Source organism: Orycteropus afer, unplaced genomic scaffold, assembly GCF_000298275.1.
Source record: "Orycteropus afer afer isolate SDZICR_OR568_19922 unplaced genomic scaffold, OryAfe1.0 scaffold00278, whole genome shotgun sequence".
Classification (NCBI taxonomy): Eukaryota; Metazoa; Chordata; class Mammalia; order Tubulidentata; family Orycteropodidae; genus Orycteropus; species Orycteropus afer.
This window is the reverse complement of record NW_006921865.1, coordinates 1,487,552-1,501,871: the sequence shown is the minus strand read 5'-3', so window position 1 is coordinate 1,501,871 and position 14,320 is coordinate 1,487,552. Positions and strand designations below refer to the sequence as shown.

Sequence of the window (14,320 nt, the reverse complement as noted above, 5' to 3'; positions counted from 1 at the left end):
TCAGTTTCTTCACCTGCAAATAGAGATAACACTTGCACTACTTATCTCATTAAATTATTGAGGATAATATAAATTAAAATATATGAGAGTGCTTTGTAAATAGAAAAGCACACCACATATGTTGGTTACTATTATTACCCTAATTATTAAAATGTGGATCTACAGAAAATGTTACATAATCACCACATAGTGACACCAGGCATGCTCACTAGAACAAAGCTGACTCAGAGTATAAAGCATGCGAACACTTACAACTTTAAATGGCAAAGCTAAAAAATTATACAAAGATATAATACAAAGAAACATTTTAAGAGAAAGCACTGAAAGACACACATTTGGTTGATTTAAGAGACTTTAAAATTAGTTACAGCATATAAAGAGGTATTTAGTCTTTAAATGGAGAAAGTTGCTAGTCACCTGCAAGAAAAACAAGAATTATGGGCATTCCTAAAATAAATGGAATAAAATTCCATTACTTTTGGCTGTTTTGTAAGCCAGACTTCTAACAAATAACAGTATTAATTTTTCCACTAATCGGACATACCCTAAAAAAGAAAAAAGAGAATGTCTACTTCTCTATCAAATCCAATGTGAATCTGTTTGGACAGAAGACATAAAATATAGAGTTCTTATGACTCCACAGGCACCTGAAAGTTTGAACTATCCTTCATGCTCACTTCACATCCCATACAGAATAAGAGAAATACAGGGAATAATCCAAATATATATTTTTCACAAATTCTTATTATGAAGTGTCTTATTCTAATAATACTCCACTCTGCTGGCCTTCTTTGCGTATTTATTTTGTTTGTACAATTAAGTTTAAATTGCCCATTAACCTTTTCCTTCAGATATGCCTTTTGATATTAGTTCTTATTTAAAAAAAAAAAAAAGCAATCAAAAGCAAATGAAAAGGCAAGGGAATAAATGACATACAATTCATGAAGTATAAAAATATGTTGTTTCAAATTCAGAATAATCAGAATAATTTAATAACTCTTCGTTATTTCATATGTATCTGGAAATGGAACAGACACATGTCCTGATCCTGTCACAAGAGGTAGAATTCCAGCATTTGGTACAACATTCCAAGACAGAGTTAAAGTGACATTCCTGTTTCCCCTATAAAAAGATAAAATAAACAGAAGTCAGCAGAAGCATTTATAATTAATTCACTAAACACATTTTAACTCAAACACTAGAAATCAAATTCTAGTGCATTTGACTGCTAACCAGAAGCTGGCAGTTCACACCCACCAGCCATTCCTCAGAAGGAAGACTGGGCAATCTATTTCCATACAAATACCGCCTCAGAAACCCGAGGGGTCGCTATGAGTTGGAATCGACTCAGTGGCAGTCAGTGGTGTGAGTTTTATTCCTAATAGGAATATTCATCTTCATCACAATTGTTTTCTCATGTCACTTGAAATCTAAGAACAATGCTGGAAAAACACCACCATTAAATTTGCAAGTATCCCTTAATTTACCTACCTAAACTCATTTACAGCTACAATTATTAATTATCAACCAAAAAGTTTAAATGAATAAGAGAATGTATAAAGAGGCTGGAGCTAAGAATCAGAAGACAATTACCTGAAACCTCATTCCAGTACCATCTAATGGGCAACACTGAGCAAATCAAAATCTCTCATGGTCTAAAAATTTTCAACTGCAAAAATGGAGGTGTGGTCAAGATGGCTCTGCCTTGAAGTCCTTTCAAATATTTACTCCCAAAGTTTAAGAGCTAAAAATGACCTGAGAGATGAATCATTTTAATTCTCTCATTTTGTGTGAGAGACACGTTCACCAAAACCAAGTTAGAAGAACCAATACTAGAACCTCAGTATTACCTCCCAGGCCAACATGCTGTTTCTTTGTTAAGGTTTCTGTGGCAAGTTCCTCTTAAGTTCAGAAACCCACAAACCAAACTTAATGCCACAGAGTCTATTCTGATTCACTGTAACTCTACAGGACAGAGTAGAACTGGTCAATAGGGTCTCCAAGGCTGTGAATCTTTACAGAAGCAGACTGACTCATCTTTCTCCTGCGGAGTGGCTAGCATGTTCTAACTGCTGACGTTTTGGTTAGCAGTCCAATGCTTTAACCAGAGTGCTACCAGAGCTCCTCTAGGTTCAGAAAGGGGCCCTGTATTTGAAAATCATAGCACTATTCCTATATGGGCAAGCACATGTTCTCTATATACTGAAGAGTATAAGTTTCAGGCCTTTATTAGTTTGATTATCACATTTCACATACTGCAATAGACCTGAGCATGTCTATCTTAAATCCCAGTTTACATAGCAGTCTTTCTACCCAATCTTCCAGTTCAAATTTGCCTAAATATTTTTCTCACAAGTTTTCTTTCTGCCTTTTAAGATTTTTCTTTAAAATACATTACATTTTTCTTTCCTCTTATGAAAAGAAAAACAAACAAAAGATATAAAGAATTGCATACTTGAGACCATTTCCATCGTCAAAGAAAAAATATTTTGTTTTCATATCTTTCAACAGCAGCTTGGGGTTATCACCTCTCAGAACAATCTTGTCCCAAAGGACAACTTGGTTCAGAGCCTGTATTAAAATGAAAATTAATTAGGTAAGTCACAAGAAACAGCATCTTGTTGGTTCAAATCTAGTTTGACTTACATTAATGAATCTAACATTAAGGGAATAGCTAAAATTTTAAAGTATTCAACATAACTAGTTGTTCTTGCTGTTGTTAGGTGCCGTCAAGGCAGCTCCGATTCATAGTGACCCTATGCACAACAAAATGAAATACTGTCTTGTCCACCACTTGTCTGTCAGTTTATCGTACTGTGGTGGCTTGCTTGTTGCTTTGAGGCTGAAGGCTATATCACCGGTATTTCAAATACCAGCAAGGTCACTCATGGTGGACAGTTTTCAGTGGAGCTTCCAGGTGAAGACAGACAACCCACTTCTGAAAAGAAAACTGGCCAAGGAAAACCTTACGAATAGTAGTGAAACATAACAAGTAGATAGATCTAAAAAGAGGGCAAACTCTTCTTGGTCAGAAGAACGATTGTTCTCTAAGTCATCACTTTTGTGAAGGCAACTACATTACTTAAGGTCTTCATAGTTTAATACAACGTTTTAGACCTATATGTTCTCTAAGTTGTAAGGTTGTTGGAAGAATAGGGACATTAAAATCCCTGCAAAGGGAATTGCTCTTTAAGTCCCTTTTCCCGGTTAAGATTTATGAGACCCTCAAGCTTAGTGTGGACCCTGGATAGTGCTGGGTAAACAGATCTTCACACTGATAATACATGCCCCCGCTACCAGATAATGTCATGAAAATTCATAAATCTCCAAGGAATTTAAATTATCTAGGAATCACTAAAGAGATGAAGCCCGTTATAGATGTTTTTTCCCCTTTAACTTAAAAAAACATAGGTACATCATTGTTTACTTATGGCAAAATTGTAGGCATCAATTCTTTTGAAGCCACTGTTTCAACATATTACATACAGGTTCCATTTTTTATCCACAGATAAAGAAGTCCTAAGGCTGGTGGTTCAAACCCACCAAGCCAATCCTCGGAAGGAAGGTTGGGCAATCTACTTCTGTAGTGATACTGCCTCAGAAACCCAAGGAGGGGTCACTATGAGTCAGGTCCGACTCCACGACACATAACAACAACATCAACAACCCATTTAATATTTGAAAAAAAGAAAATGAACATAAAATGGAGAGAAAACACATTTGTGATTTGACAACAACTGATAACAACAACATAAATCTCAAGAAATTTGTTCATATTAAGCCATCACCTATTAGTAGTTTGTAAGGCCAATTACTCAGTATATGGTGACTACATTAACTTTAAAAAAAAAAAAAAGTGAATAAGTATTTCTAAAGGAAGCTTCAAATCTACACCTTAAAGTTTCCTTCTAACATTGAAAAGAAACATTAAGACAAAATTGAAGATACACTGAAGTGCAATGACTTTTATGCAGACCTGTTCATTCACCAAAGCAAATTCCAAAATGTATTAACTTACTAGTCATGGTAGAGTAAACCAGGATTGGGAATGTAATTTAGGTATACCTGTTACAAAGAATGTGGCAAACAAATCTGGATCATTTTATGACACTTTTGGAACAATGTGTGTTTACAGTTGTTATTTTTAGAAATAGTTTTTTTCTGTTTAACATTTTGTTGATTCTCAAGGATAGGGATAAAAACTTATTCATCCCAATATTTTAGTGCCTAACAAAATACTTGACATAAAATATGTAATTCCAGTTAACTAATGAAACCGTTAAATAGATAAAAGTGATTAATTTGCTATCTTTTGAAAATGAATATAGTTCAAATAAAATTCAGAAAGTGGACCCACCCTTAACTATAAGTTACCTCCAGACTATGCTAATAACAAACATAAAGGTAACTCAGATAACAACAAGCAGAATTTAATTCCACAAATTTCATTTTCATATTTTAATCCACTTATCAGAACCCTATACTTTATACTTTCAATTATGCATTTTGAATTTCAGAAATTAGACTGTGAAATCATATATAGTAAAATACACTTAAGCTTTCAAAACATTTCTAACAAAGTACATTTATATTTTCTGCCAAGCTTTATAAACTAGGCAAAAATTAAGTCACTTCATTTATGTTAACTATTTCTAGATGATGAACATTCTACAAGCTTATTTTCAAATTAGATTATGATTTTTTATATTTCCTAACTCAATTCTAAAAAAGCAACTAACAACTTAGTGGTGGATAGCACTGAAGCAGACAATAAACTTAAGACAATTAAAATACAGTTAAACAGGACTTAAGAAGATTTCTGTTTAAGCAATAAATCCACTGTGGTCAAATCAGCTGATATTCATAGTGACCCTATAAAGCAGACTAGAACTTCCCCATAGGGTTTCCAAGGCTGTAATCTGGCATAGTGGATAAGGCACTTGGCTGCTAACCAGAAAGTCAGCTGTTCAAACCCACCAGCCACTCCCAGAAAGGAAGTTGGGGCAACCTACTTCTATAAAGATTTCTAGCCTCAGAAACTCCCTAGGGCTCACGATGAGTCAGAGTTGACTCGATGGCAGTGAGGTTGGTTTGGTTTGTTAATTTTTACAGCAACAGACTGTCCCATCTTTCAGTTAGCAGCTGAGCACTTAACCACTATGCTACCATGGCTCCTTGTTTTAGCAAGTCTGTATAAATATCCTAATCTCTACACTATCTGCAACAAAAGCTCTAAATGAGACTGAACTAAAAGCTTTCAATCATAAATTAATAGTTTTGTCTTAATAGTCTTTTAATAGATTTTAATCTAAAAGCTTCATAGCTTTTAATTAAAAATCTTATAGATTTAATCACACTATAACTTATGATTAAAAAGACTAATTTAAGTACACATATTGGTAAATCTCATACAACCTCATCACAACGAACAACATTTCTCAAAAGATACAGTAACATGTCAGAAACAGCTGACATAATGTATTAAAAAAAGAAAACTATACATATTTAGTATGGAGATAGATTTTAAAATAATCTCAGAGATAACTAAAAAAGACTGTAACCAAAACAGATTTTGATTATATATTTGGGCAATGACAGTTTTAATCAGAACTTATAAATTGTGTTGATTCAACTCTCTTGCTCTTTCTCTCTGATCCTAGCTGTGGAGAAAGAATATTTTAGCTAAAAAAAATATTATAGCTGAGCAGCAATTCTACCTCCTTTCCTAGGCATCCTTTATGTTTTTACACTAGAAGGCATCTCCAAGACTTCTGACACAAATTATTTTGAGCACAAACTCAAGCTATGTATCTTTATTTATAAATGAAACAATATTTTCATTAGGTAATATCATCATTAACAATTTTTTTTAAAAAAAAGCCAATTGCTGTCAAGTCCATTTCGACTTCTGACAACCCACGTGAGTGAAACTGTGCTCCACAGAGTTTTCAAAAGATGATTTTTTTGGAAGGCCTTTCTTCCAAGGTACCTCTGGAGGGACTTGAACCTCTGAATTCCAAAAAAGCAACTAACAACTCAGTGGTAGATAGAACTGAGGCAGACAATAAACTTAAGAGAATTAAAAAATAAACACTAGAATAGGACTTAAAAAGATTTCTGCTAATCTTTCAGTTAGCAGTGGAGAACATTAACTATGTACACCACCTAACCAAACCGAAACCAAACTCACTGCAGTCAAGTCAGTTCCGACTCATGGCGACCCACCCTCGAGTTTCCGAGGTGGTATCACTATGGAAATAGATTGTTCAGCCTTCCTTCCGAGAAGTGGCTGGTGGGTTTGAACCACCAGCCCTCTGGTTAGCAGTCAAATGCCTTAGGCACTACGCCGCCACCACAGCTCCTATATACACCACCTAGGAAGGTTGGGCAATCTGCTTCCGTAGTGATACCCTCTTGGAAACCCAAGGAGGGGTAGCTATGAGTCGGGACCAACTCGATGGTACATTACAACACAACAACAGGGACTCATTAATGACTGTTGTTGTATGTGCCCTCGAGTAGATCCCGACTCATAGTGACCCCTCCTTGGGTTTCCTGGGCAGTTTCACTATGGAAGTAGATTGCTCAACCTTCCTTCCCAGGAGTGGCTAGTGGGTTTCATTAATGAAAGTGAATACAAATTTGTATTTCAAATACTTTTCTTGACTAATATTGAATTATCTCAGCCAACTTCTTATTAGATCTATTAGGCTGTCCTTTTTTTTTTTCAAATCCTTTAATATAGGTGAACAGTTCAGAAGAAAAACGAGAAGTATCAGCTCTGCATTTTCCTATTGTTTGCATGTGTTTGTACCACTAGCATTATGCTCAATCTGCAATTTCTTTGCAGAAATCTTTTAAAGCTATTTGTTCATTCTAGAAGAAATAAAATTAGGTAATATAATCCACTTAAGTGGGCATCTATTACAATACTTTTAAACGATGAAGTGAATGAATGAATGAACGTAAATAGCATAATCAACCTCTTGGCCTACAGAATTTCTCTTCCTCTTCCAGAACATTTAAATGTGGTAGGAGGCATGTGACCATCTCATTTAAGGCTTGAACATGACAGTTTATGCCAGTTCATAATGCACATATTAGCAAAGCTTAACTGCTTTCCCTTTTATTTAAAATTAAAAAAAGTATTTAAACAGAAGCTCTTAATGCTTATTCTTTATTTATCAATGGAATACCTTGCATAGACCCCTACAATGTTAGAGAGCTAGAGAGCAAATGGGAAAAAAGAGAAAGAATATCAAAGGAGATAAAATTTTCTTACTAGAACCATCTCTACTGGTTTTTACTAGGCTACTTAGGTCAGCTTATTTTGAGATATTAAGTTTATATGTTGCATAAAAGATTACATTTTAAACAGCTATAAAATAATTCAAAATACACATACTTACGTTATTTTTTGTTGAATATTCTGCTGATAAATACAGAAACAACTGCTTGACATTCCAATCAAATATATTCTCTAGATGTAAATAAATTAAGGAGTATACAGATCATAAAGCAGCATATAACTTTAAACAGATCTTAGTTATCCTTAGATTAATTATCCATAGCAATACTGATACTAAAATAGAAAAAAGGAGAGGTGGCTCAGAAACATACAGAGCCATCTGTTCTGTGTTAAGGGGAATAAACTAATAAAAACCTATAGAAGATAAATATACTATAAAATCCAGGCCATTCCAAAGCCAAAAAATCAGCAGTTTGAAATTATCAGCATCTGTCCCTGCTCCTATAAGCATTAGTAGCTAAGATACTTTGTGTGATAAGAAAATAACTAATCCACAATTAATTTTCTGCAACTTCAACTCACCAAGTCTAAAACAGAGAGAACTTAGTATTTCAAATACACAGGATTCCAATGATTACAGTTTAAATTTAACAATATGCAATTGTGAACTAGGCTCAAACAATTCAAGAGTAAAAGACTGTATAAATTGTTTTTGGTCATATTATAGTAGAAACCAAAATGTTTTAATACATGAAGTACTTTGGTAAGAATGCACAGCTGAACAACAACTTGGCTCCAATCAGCTTCTCAAGGTGGTGGTGGTGGTGGGGAAATTAGCAGAATTACCCAGAAGATTGATGTCACTACTGAGATGTTTGACTTTTATTAAGTATTACCATACTTTTACACAAATAATACGCATGTTATGTGTTTTTTTTGTTTTTTGGCCAACTGTGTAGCACGTTATTTTTGTAAGTGTACTATGCCAATTTTTTTTTAACATATTGCTGATTTCTATTTCTGATCACATGGTAACTTCACTTAAGGTAGGTACTGATTTTATATTACTTGAAATATAAACCAAAAGTACATACCAGTACATTATATACAAAATTTAATTTTTACAACATCCTGAAAAAATATCCTAGTCATTTTCACGGAGTAGTGGGATGCCACATGGAAACTAAAGGGTATGAACGCACAAGGAACTATAAATCAGTTAAGTAAGGAATAATCCTAGGCCAAAAACAAAAAGCATAAAATGATGTTTATATTTTATTGGTTTTTATAAACCTTAAACTGAAACATAATTTTGCATCAGTCTTTGAATTCAACACATGAAGTCTCCAAAATTAATTATGTTTTCATCTTAAAATAAGCCACATTATTCATTCATTGTCATCACCATCCGACTCCTGTAACATGGGAAAACAGTTGACTAAGGCCAAAATTTACTTCTGGAAATGTCAAGAGATATTTGTGGTGCACTATGCAAGAACTATTTTATTTAATTTCATCACTGCATGCTATGTATGGTGTGTTACTTATGTGTGGCGTGTAATGTCAGCACGTTATTTGCTACAAATATGTCATATATGTAGGAACGCTGGTGGCATAGTGCCTAAAGCATCTGACTGCTAACCAGAAGGCTGGCGGTTCAAACCCACCAGTCACTTCTCTGAAGGAAGACTGGGCAATCTAGTTCCACAGAGATACCGCCTCGGAAGCCCAAGGAGGGGTTGCTATGAGTAGGATTGACTCCATGGCAGTGAGTTAGTTTGCTTTTTATGGTATATGTAAATTGCTAAGTACTTTTTATTATATGTATTACCTCCCACTTGTGCATATATGTAGCTAAATTACTGGTTTAGAATTTAGAAGTCTAGGGCAGCTACCTCTAAGCACAGGTACAATTACAAGTCTTAGCAGCACCATGAAAAAAGATCTGAATAAACTACAAATCATAACACTGAGATTAAACAAACACAGTAGTTGGAATATCAAAAATTTCACTACAATTATCTAGATGTACAAAGTTGCTAGTTTCACACAAGCTCCAAACTTCCTCTTAGAAGAGAAAGGTTAAAAAAAAATACGCCATGAAAAAATTTAAATACAAACATACAAAGTTTGTTGTTGTTGTTATGTGCCGTCAAGTTGTACCCCACTCACAGTGACCCCTCCTTGGGTTTCCCAGGCGGTACCACTATGGAAGTAGATTGCCCCAACCTTCCTTCCGAGGAGTGGCCCGTGGGTTTGAACTACCAGACTTCTGGCTAGCAGTCAAGTGCCTTAGGCACTACGCTACCAGATTTTCTGATGGTTTGCTCTATTTCTTGAAAAACTATGGAACTAATTCCTAGTCTACTTTTTATTTCTGAAAAGGCAAGTTAAAAGTAATTCTGTGATAGCAGAAAGGCATATCAGGTAAACTTCCAGGTACATGATCTGCTTCAACTGTTCAAACTTCATCCTCTCTCCATGAACAATTTTAATCCAGCAGTTTTAAAAAAGTAGATAAAATCAGGCTAGAAGTGACAGAGAACAAGATATTAATCTAAGATCCTAAAATAAGATTAAATTGGTCAAAATGATCAGAGTCATCAAAAGGCAGAAATGAAAAAAATAAAAGAAAAATATTTAAATCATCCTCATTTCAAAGTAACTCTTAATTGCTCAGATTTCTTTGACCCTTATTATAAAAGTCCTTAGAAAAAGGATAATAAAACAGGTAATATGGCTTACCAATAATTACTTTCATAAAGGCCTTCCTAAGCATAACAGACAGAACTTACTTTATGTGTCTCCCTAGATGATAAAGTACAGATATATTACTTGGGATTATACATGAAACAGTCTTTTTAGGCAGGCATATTTTTTATGTATAATAAAATTTTTTATACTTTTTAGGCAGTAATATTTTTCCTTCTTCAATCCAAATGGGCTAATTTTACTTTTTCTTTTCAAATCACAGATTCACACTCTAATTTGTAGCTCTGGTTTATTTGCTGCTTTGAAGAATTTAAAGTATCTTTATATAATATTAACTCATAAATCTATTTTAACACTCACACTATACAGTTTTTTGCCAACCATGCAACACCTTCGCAGGTTAGTTTCCTATGCATGCTATGCACATTATATGCCTCTGTGTGTTATTTACACCTGTACATTATATGAGAAAATATGGTAATACTACTTACTAATGAAATCATAAGCATAGAAATTTTCAAGGTTTGGCTGATTCAGTTGGATTGTCAATTTTTTTATCTCCAAAATCCCTAAGCAACATTTATCGCATTATGAAATTATAAACATTCAATGAATTATTTTCCTAAAGGATATCAGCAGTTATATCAAATGTAATGAATCCCAAATCACTTCTTTCTCTAGGTCCAGTGAAATCTTCTACATTTTTTCTAGAAGTAAAGATAAAAGTTTTACCATCCTTCAAATGTAAAAACATATGAAATTCACATACTCATAATTTCTTAAAGGACCTAGTTGTGTTCAAAGGTTAAACAGCAGTTACAGAAAGAAAAAAAGTAAACACCAAAAAAGCCTGTATGTGTGCAAACAGGGTAGACATTTTTATACAAAATAAAAGTAGGTCTTTAGCTATTTTCATGTATCTTGAGGAAAATCCCTGAAAAACACAAAAAACAAGACCTGGGATAATGAAATTTGTTAAAAGAAACTGCAATATGTGTATAGGGTCGTGTGAAAAACTAAGATGAAATGATGGCAGCTGTTAGTTAGAACACTTAACTTTGTTCTGAGAAGCCTTGTTAATGCAGAAGTTAAGCACTCCATTGCTAACCAAAGGTGGTCAAACAGACCAGCTGCTGAGGCAGTTCTACTCTGTCCTATAGATAGGGTCACTGTGAGTTCGAATAAATTCTATGGCAATGGTTTTTCTTTTTTTGGTTTACTTTGTGCCAGGTCCACTATTTCTCAGTTTTCTCAAATAATCTTCACAACAATTGTATGAGTATTACTTCCATTTTAAACAAAAGGATATAAAGGCTCAGAATGATAAGAAACTTGCTCAATGTAACAATAGCTAGCATTTGTTGAATGTTTAAAAATGTTACTATGCTATAAGCTCTGTTCTAAGCAGTTATTGGACTGATGGGTCCTGTGCTGATTTCTATCCCAAATCTATTTGAATCTCTAACAGTTTCCAAAAGCATCAATGTAGCCAAAAAGAAAAAGGCAGGGGGAGGGGGGAGAAGAAGGCATTATGTGAGGAGCTCTGGTAGCCTCCAGCTTGTTGGGGAATCTGACAAAAAAATAAAAAAACTGAGGTTCAAGAATAAGCGGGAGCTTTCTAGAAAATGGAATAGAACAGACATAAATGAAAACTAGAAATAAAAAGGCACATTATCAAAAAGCTGGAGAAAAATAAATTATCAGGTTACAAAAAAAAAAAAAAAAAAAAGCAACAACGAAATGACACTGTCATTCCGAAATTGTATTTTTGGAATTTTGACGGATGTATTCAAAAGGCTGGCTCTTTAAAACGCACACACCCCTATATCGGAAAGCTACAATGTTTAATTTTCTCGGTGCATCCTAGGATGTCCTGCCAACTTCAAGCAGCTCTAAGTATTTACAGTCTTTTGAAGGTGGAAACACAACTGTTAAGGAAATGTCAAACAGGGCAAACTCTGGTTGTTAGGACACTGAAGCAATCCCTTTTCTTTAGCGCCTAGCATAACAGAGCTGCTGAAAAGACCCACGAACGTCTAACCCAGATAGAGGCAAAAAGCAGCGCCTCTGGCCTCGTGTGCGGACCCCCAGGGGCCCTCCAAGGAGCCCGGAGGCGCGAGCCCGGCGCAGTGGCGTTGCCGGGTGTGCTGTTGTGTTGCTCCCTCATTGGCCAGGCATAGGTGGAGGGAAGTGAGGAACAGGAAGGAAGCGGAGGTACTGACCTGAGTAACACTCAAAATTATAATTTAAGAACAAGCCCGGGAATTTTCACTGGAGGGGTGAGCGCTGGGAGTTCCGAAGGAAGCCAAATAACCCGCGAGGTCCAACCCGGACGTCTGCACTGGGGGCGAATGGAGCCTCAAGAGGGGGCTCCCCGGGGCGGCGAGGACGCCCTGCCCGCCGCCCCGGCGCGGCAGCCTAGCCTCGGCCCCCACCCCGGCCCTGTCTACGCGCCCCTCCCCACGGGCCGGGACTCGACGCACTCACAACATGATCCGCGAGACGTGCAGCCGCACCGGGACGCTCCGGTCTTTGAAGGCAGTGGTGATGAAGCAGCCGAAGGTGAGCGCCGCCATCACGCTCAGAGAGAAGGCGAACAGCGAGTTCGCCCTTGACAGCACTGTGTTCATCCTGACGGTCTCGCACAAACACTGTCTATACACTCACACTGGGCTCCCGATCCGGCCTCCGACCGGCTCTTTGCGAACGGCAGCGCCACTGGTGCGCGCGTCCCGAGAGCGCGCGCCGCCGCGGCCCCGCCTCCTAACCGCTTCTCAGACGAGGGCGTCGGGACCCGCCTCCCGGAACACACCCACCAGGAGGGATGGACTGTGCGGAAAGGTGTAGAATAGGCCACAGGCCCGCCCTTCCTTTCGCGTCCTATCGCCACCGCCAATCAGCGACCTCCAAGGGAGGGGCGGGGCTTCGTTACGGAAAACCCTCCTCCTCCGGTCTAAGCTTCCCCAGCGGCGCCTTGGTTCAGTTAAGAAGGTACCGGTCGTCTATACTGTTTTCTTGGGTCCTAAATCAGAGAGGGTAGGGGTCTGTAATTTCTTAATTGCTTTACATTCCATTAATTTGGAATTACAACTGCCAGAAAAACAAGGTTGTTTGGAGTATATCCGGACATGTTTGCGTTTGGAAGGAGCTATTTACAAAACTCACTTTCGTGGCGTGGAACCCAACTCATAGAGACCCCTTCTTGGGTTTCTGAGGCGGTATCACTACGTAAGTAGATTGCCCAGCCTTCCTTCCGAGGAGTGGCTGATGAGTTTGAACCGCCATCCTCTCTGGTGGCGTAGTGCCTAAGGCATTTGACTACTAAGCAGAAGGCTGGCGGTTCAAACCCACCAGCCACTCCTCGGAAGGAAGGCTGGGCAATCTACTTACGTAGTGATACCCCTCAGAAACCCAAGGAGGGGTCTCTATGAGTTGGGTCCCACCCCACGGCAGTGAGTTTGGTTTTTGGTTATTTACAAAATGCTTGGTTGCCTTTGTCAAACCTGGTCATTGTTAAGACGTTAGCTTTTTGAAGGGTGAGGTGAAAGGGAAGAGGAAATGCCAAACAAGTTCCTAGAAGCAGTCCAGTGCACTACTAGCTTTCCACCTTTACTTTCCACCTACATCCTTAGTCCTATTCCAATTAAGACTTTGCCTCTTATATGTCGCTAAAGCCATTTCAGAATATAACGATTGATAATACTAAGTTTAAATATATGCATGTTAGCGTTTGAATATGGAATAACTGAAAGTATGTCCTCACTGAGTTCTTAGGCTTAAAGATGTATTGTTGTTGATAGGTGCCATTGAGTGGGTTTCAGCTTATAGTGACCTTGTGTGTACAACAGAACAAAACACTGCCCAATCCTACATGATCCTCAAAATTCTTGATATGCTTGATCCAATTGTAGCAGCCACTGCATCAATCAGTCTTGTTTGAGAGTTTTTTCCTTTTTGTCTAACTTTCCAGTTTACCAAGCATGATATCCTCCAGGAATTGGTCTTTCCTGATAACATGACCAAAGTATGAGAGACAAAGTACAAGTAGCATTCTGCTGTACTTAGTCCAAGACAGATTTGTTTGTTCTTCTGTAAGTCCATCGTATATTCAGTATTCTTTGCCTCTTTTTTCCACAAAAAGCCAATTTTTTCACAAGTGAATTGCCTTTTCCTTCCTCCTAGTCTGTTTTAGGCTGGAAACTCTGCCAAAACCTGTCCACCATGGGTGACCCTGCTGGTATTTGAAATACCAGTGGCATAGCTTCCAGTATCACAGCAACAGGAAAGCTACCACAGTACAACACACTGACAGATGAATGGTAGCAAAGAAGGTAATGACTGAAATTGGCACAGCACAGT

The 14,320-nt window shown here is 37.1% G+C and overlaps 1 protein-coding gene across 1 annotated transcript; it reads right to left on the bottom strand.

Moving 5' to 3' along the window:
* Positions 1-989: 989 nt before the first annotated feature.
* SPCS3 (signal peptidase complex subunit 3) lies at positions 990-12,591 on the bottom strand. The gene is made up of 5 exons (XM_007950565.2): positions 12,449-12,591; positions 10,595-10,668; positions 7,410-7,486; positions 2,456-2,571; positions 990-1,122 (listed from the first exon to the last, which is right to left on the bottom strand). Exons 1-5 carry the CDS (start codon positions 12,589-12,591, stop codon positions 990-992), a joined length of 543 nt encoding a protein of 180 aa, XP_007948756.1.
* Between the last annotated feature and the right edge of the window lie 1,729 nt (positions 12,592-14,320).

What these genes read in the sequence shown, in the direction of transcription:
- SPCS3 (XM_007950565.2), bottom strand. Translation starts at nt 12,591, where the DNA reads ATGAACACAGTGCTGTCAAGGGCGAACTCGCTGTTCGCCTTCTCTCTG. An exon ending in CACGTCTCGCGGATCATGTT is followed by an intron (nt 10,669 to 12,448) that starts GTGAGTGCGTCG and finishes CTTTACTTCTAG; the next exon opens with AAAAAATGTAGAAGATTTCA. An exon ending in GACGATGGAAATGGTCTCAA is followed by an intron (nt 1,123 to 2,455) that starts GTATGCAATTCT and finishes ATCTTTTTATAG; the next exon opens with GGGAAACAGGAATGTCACTT.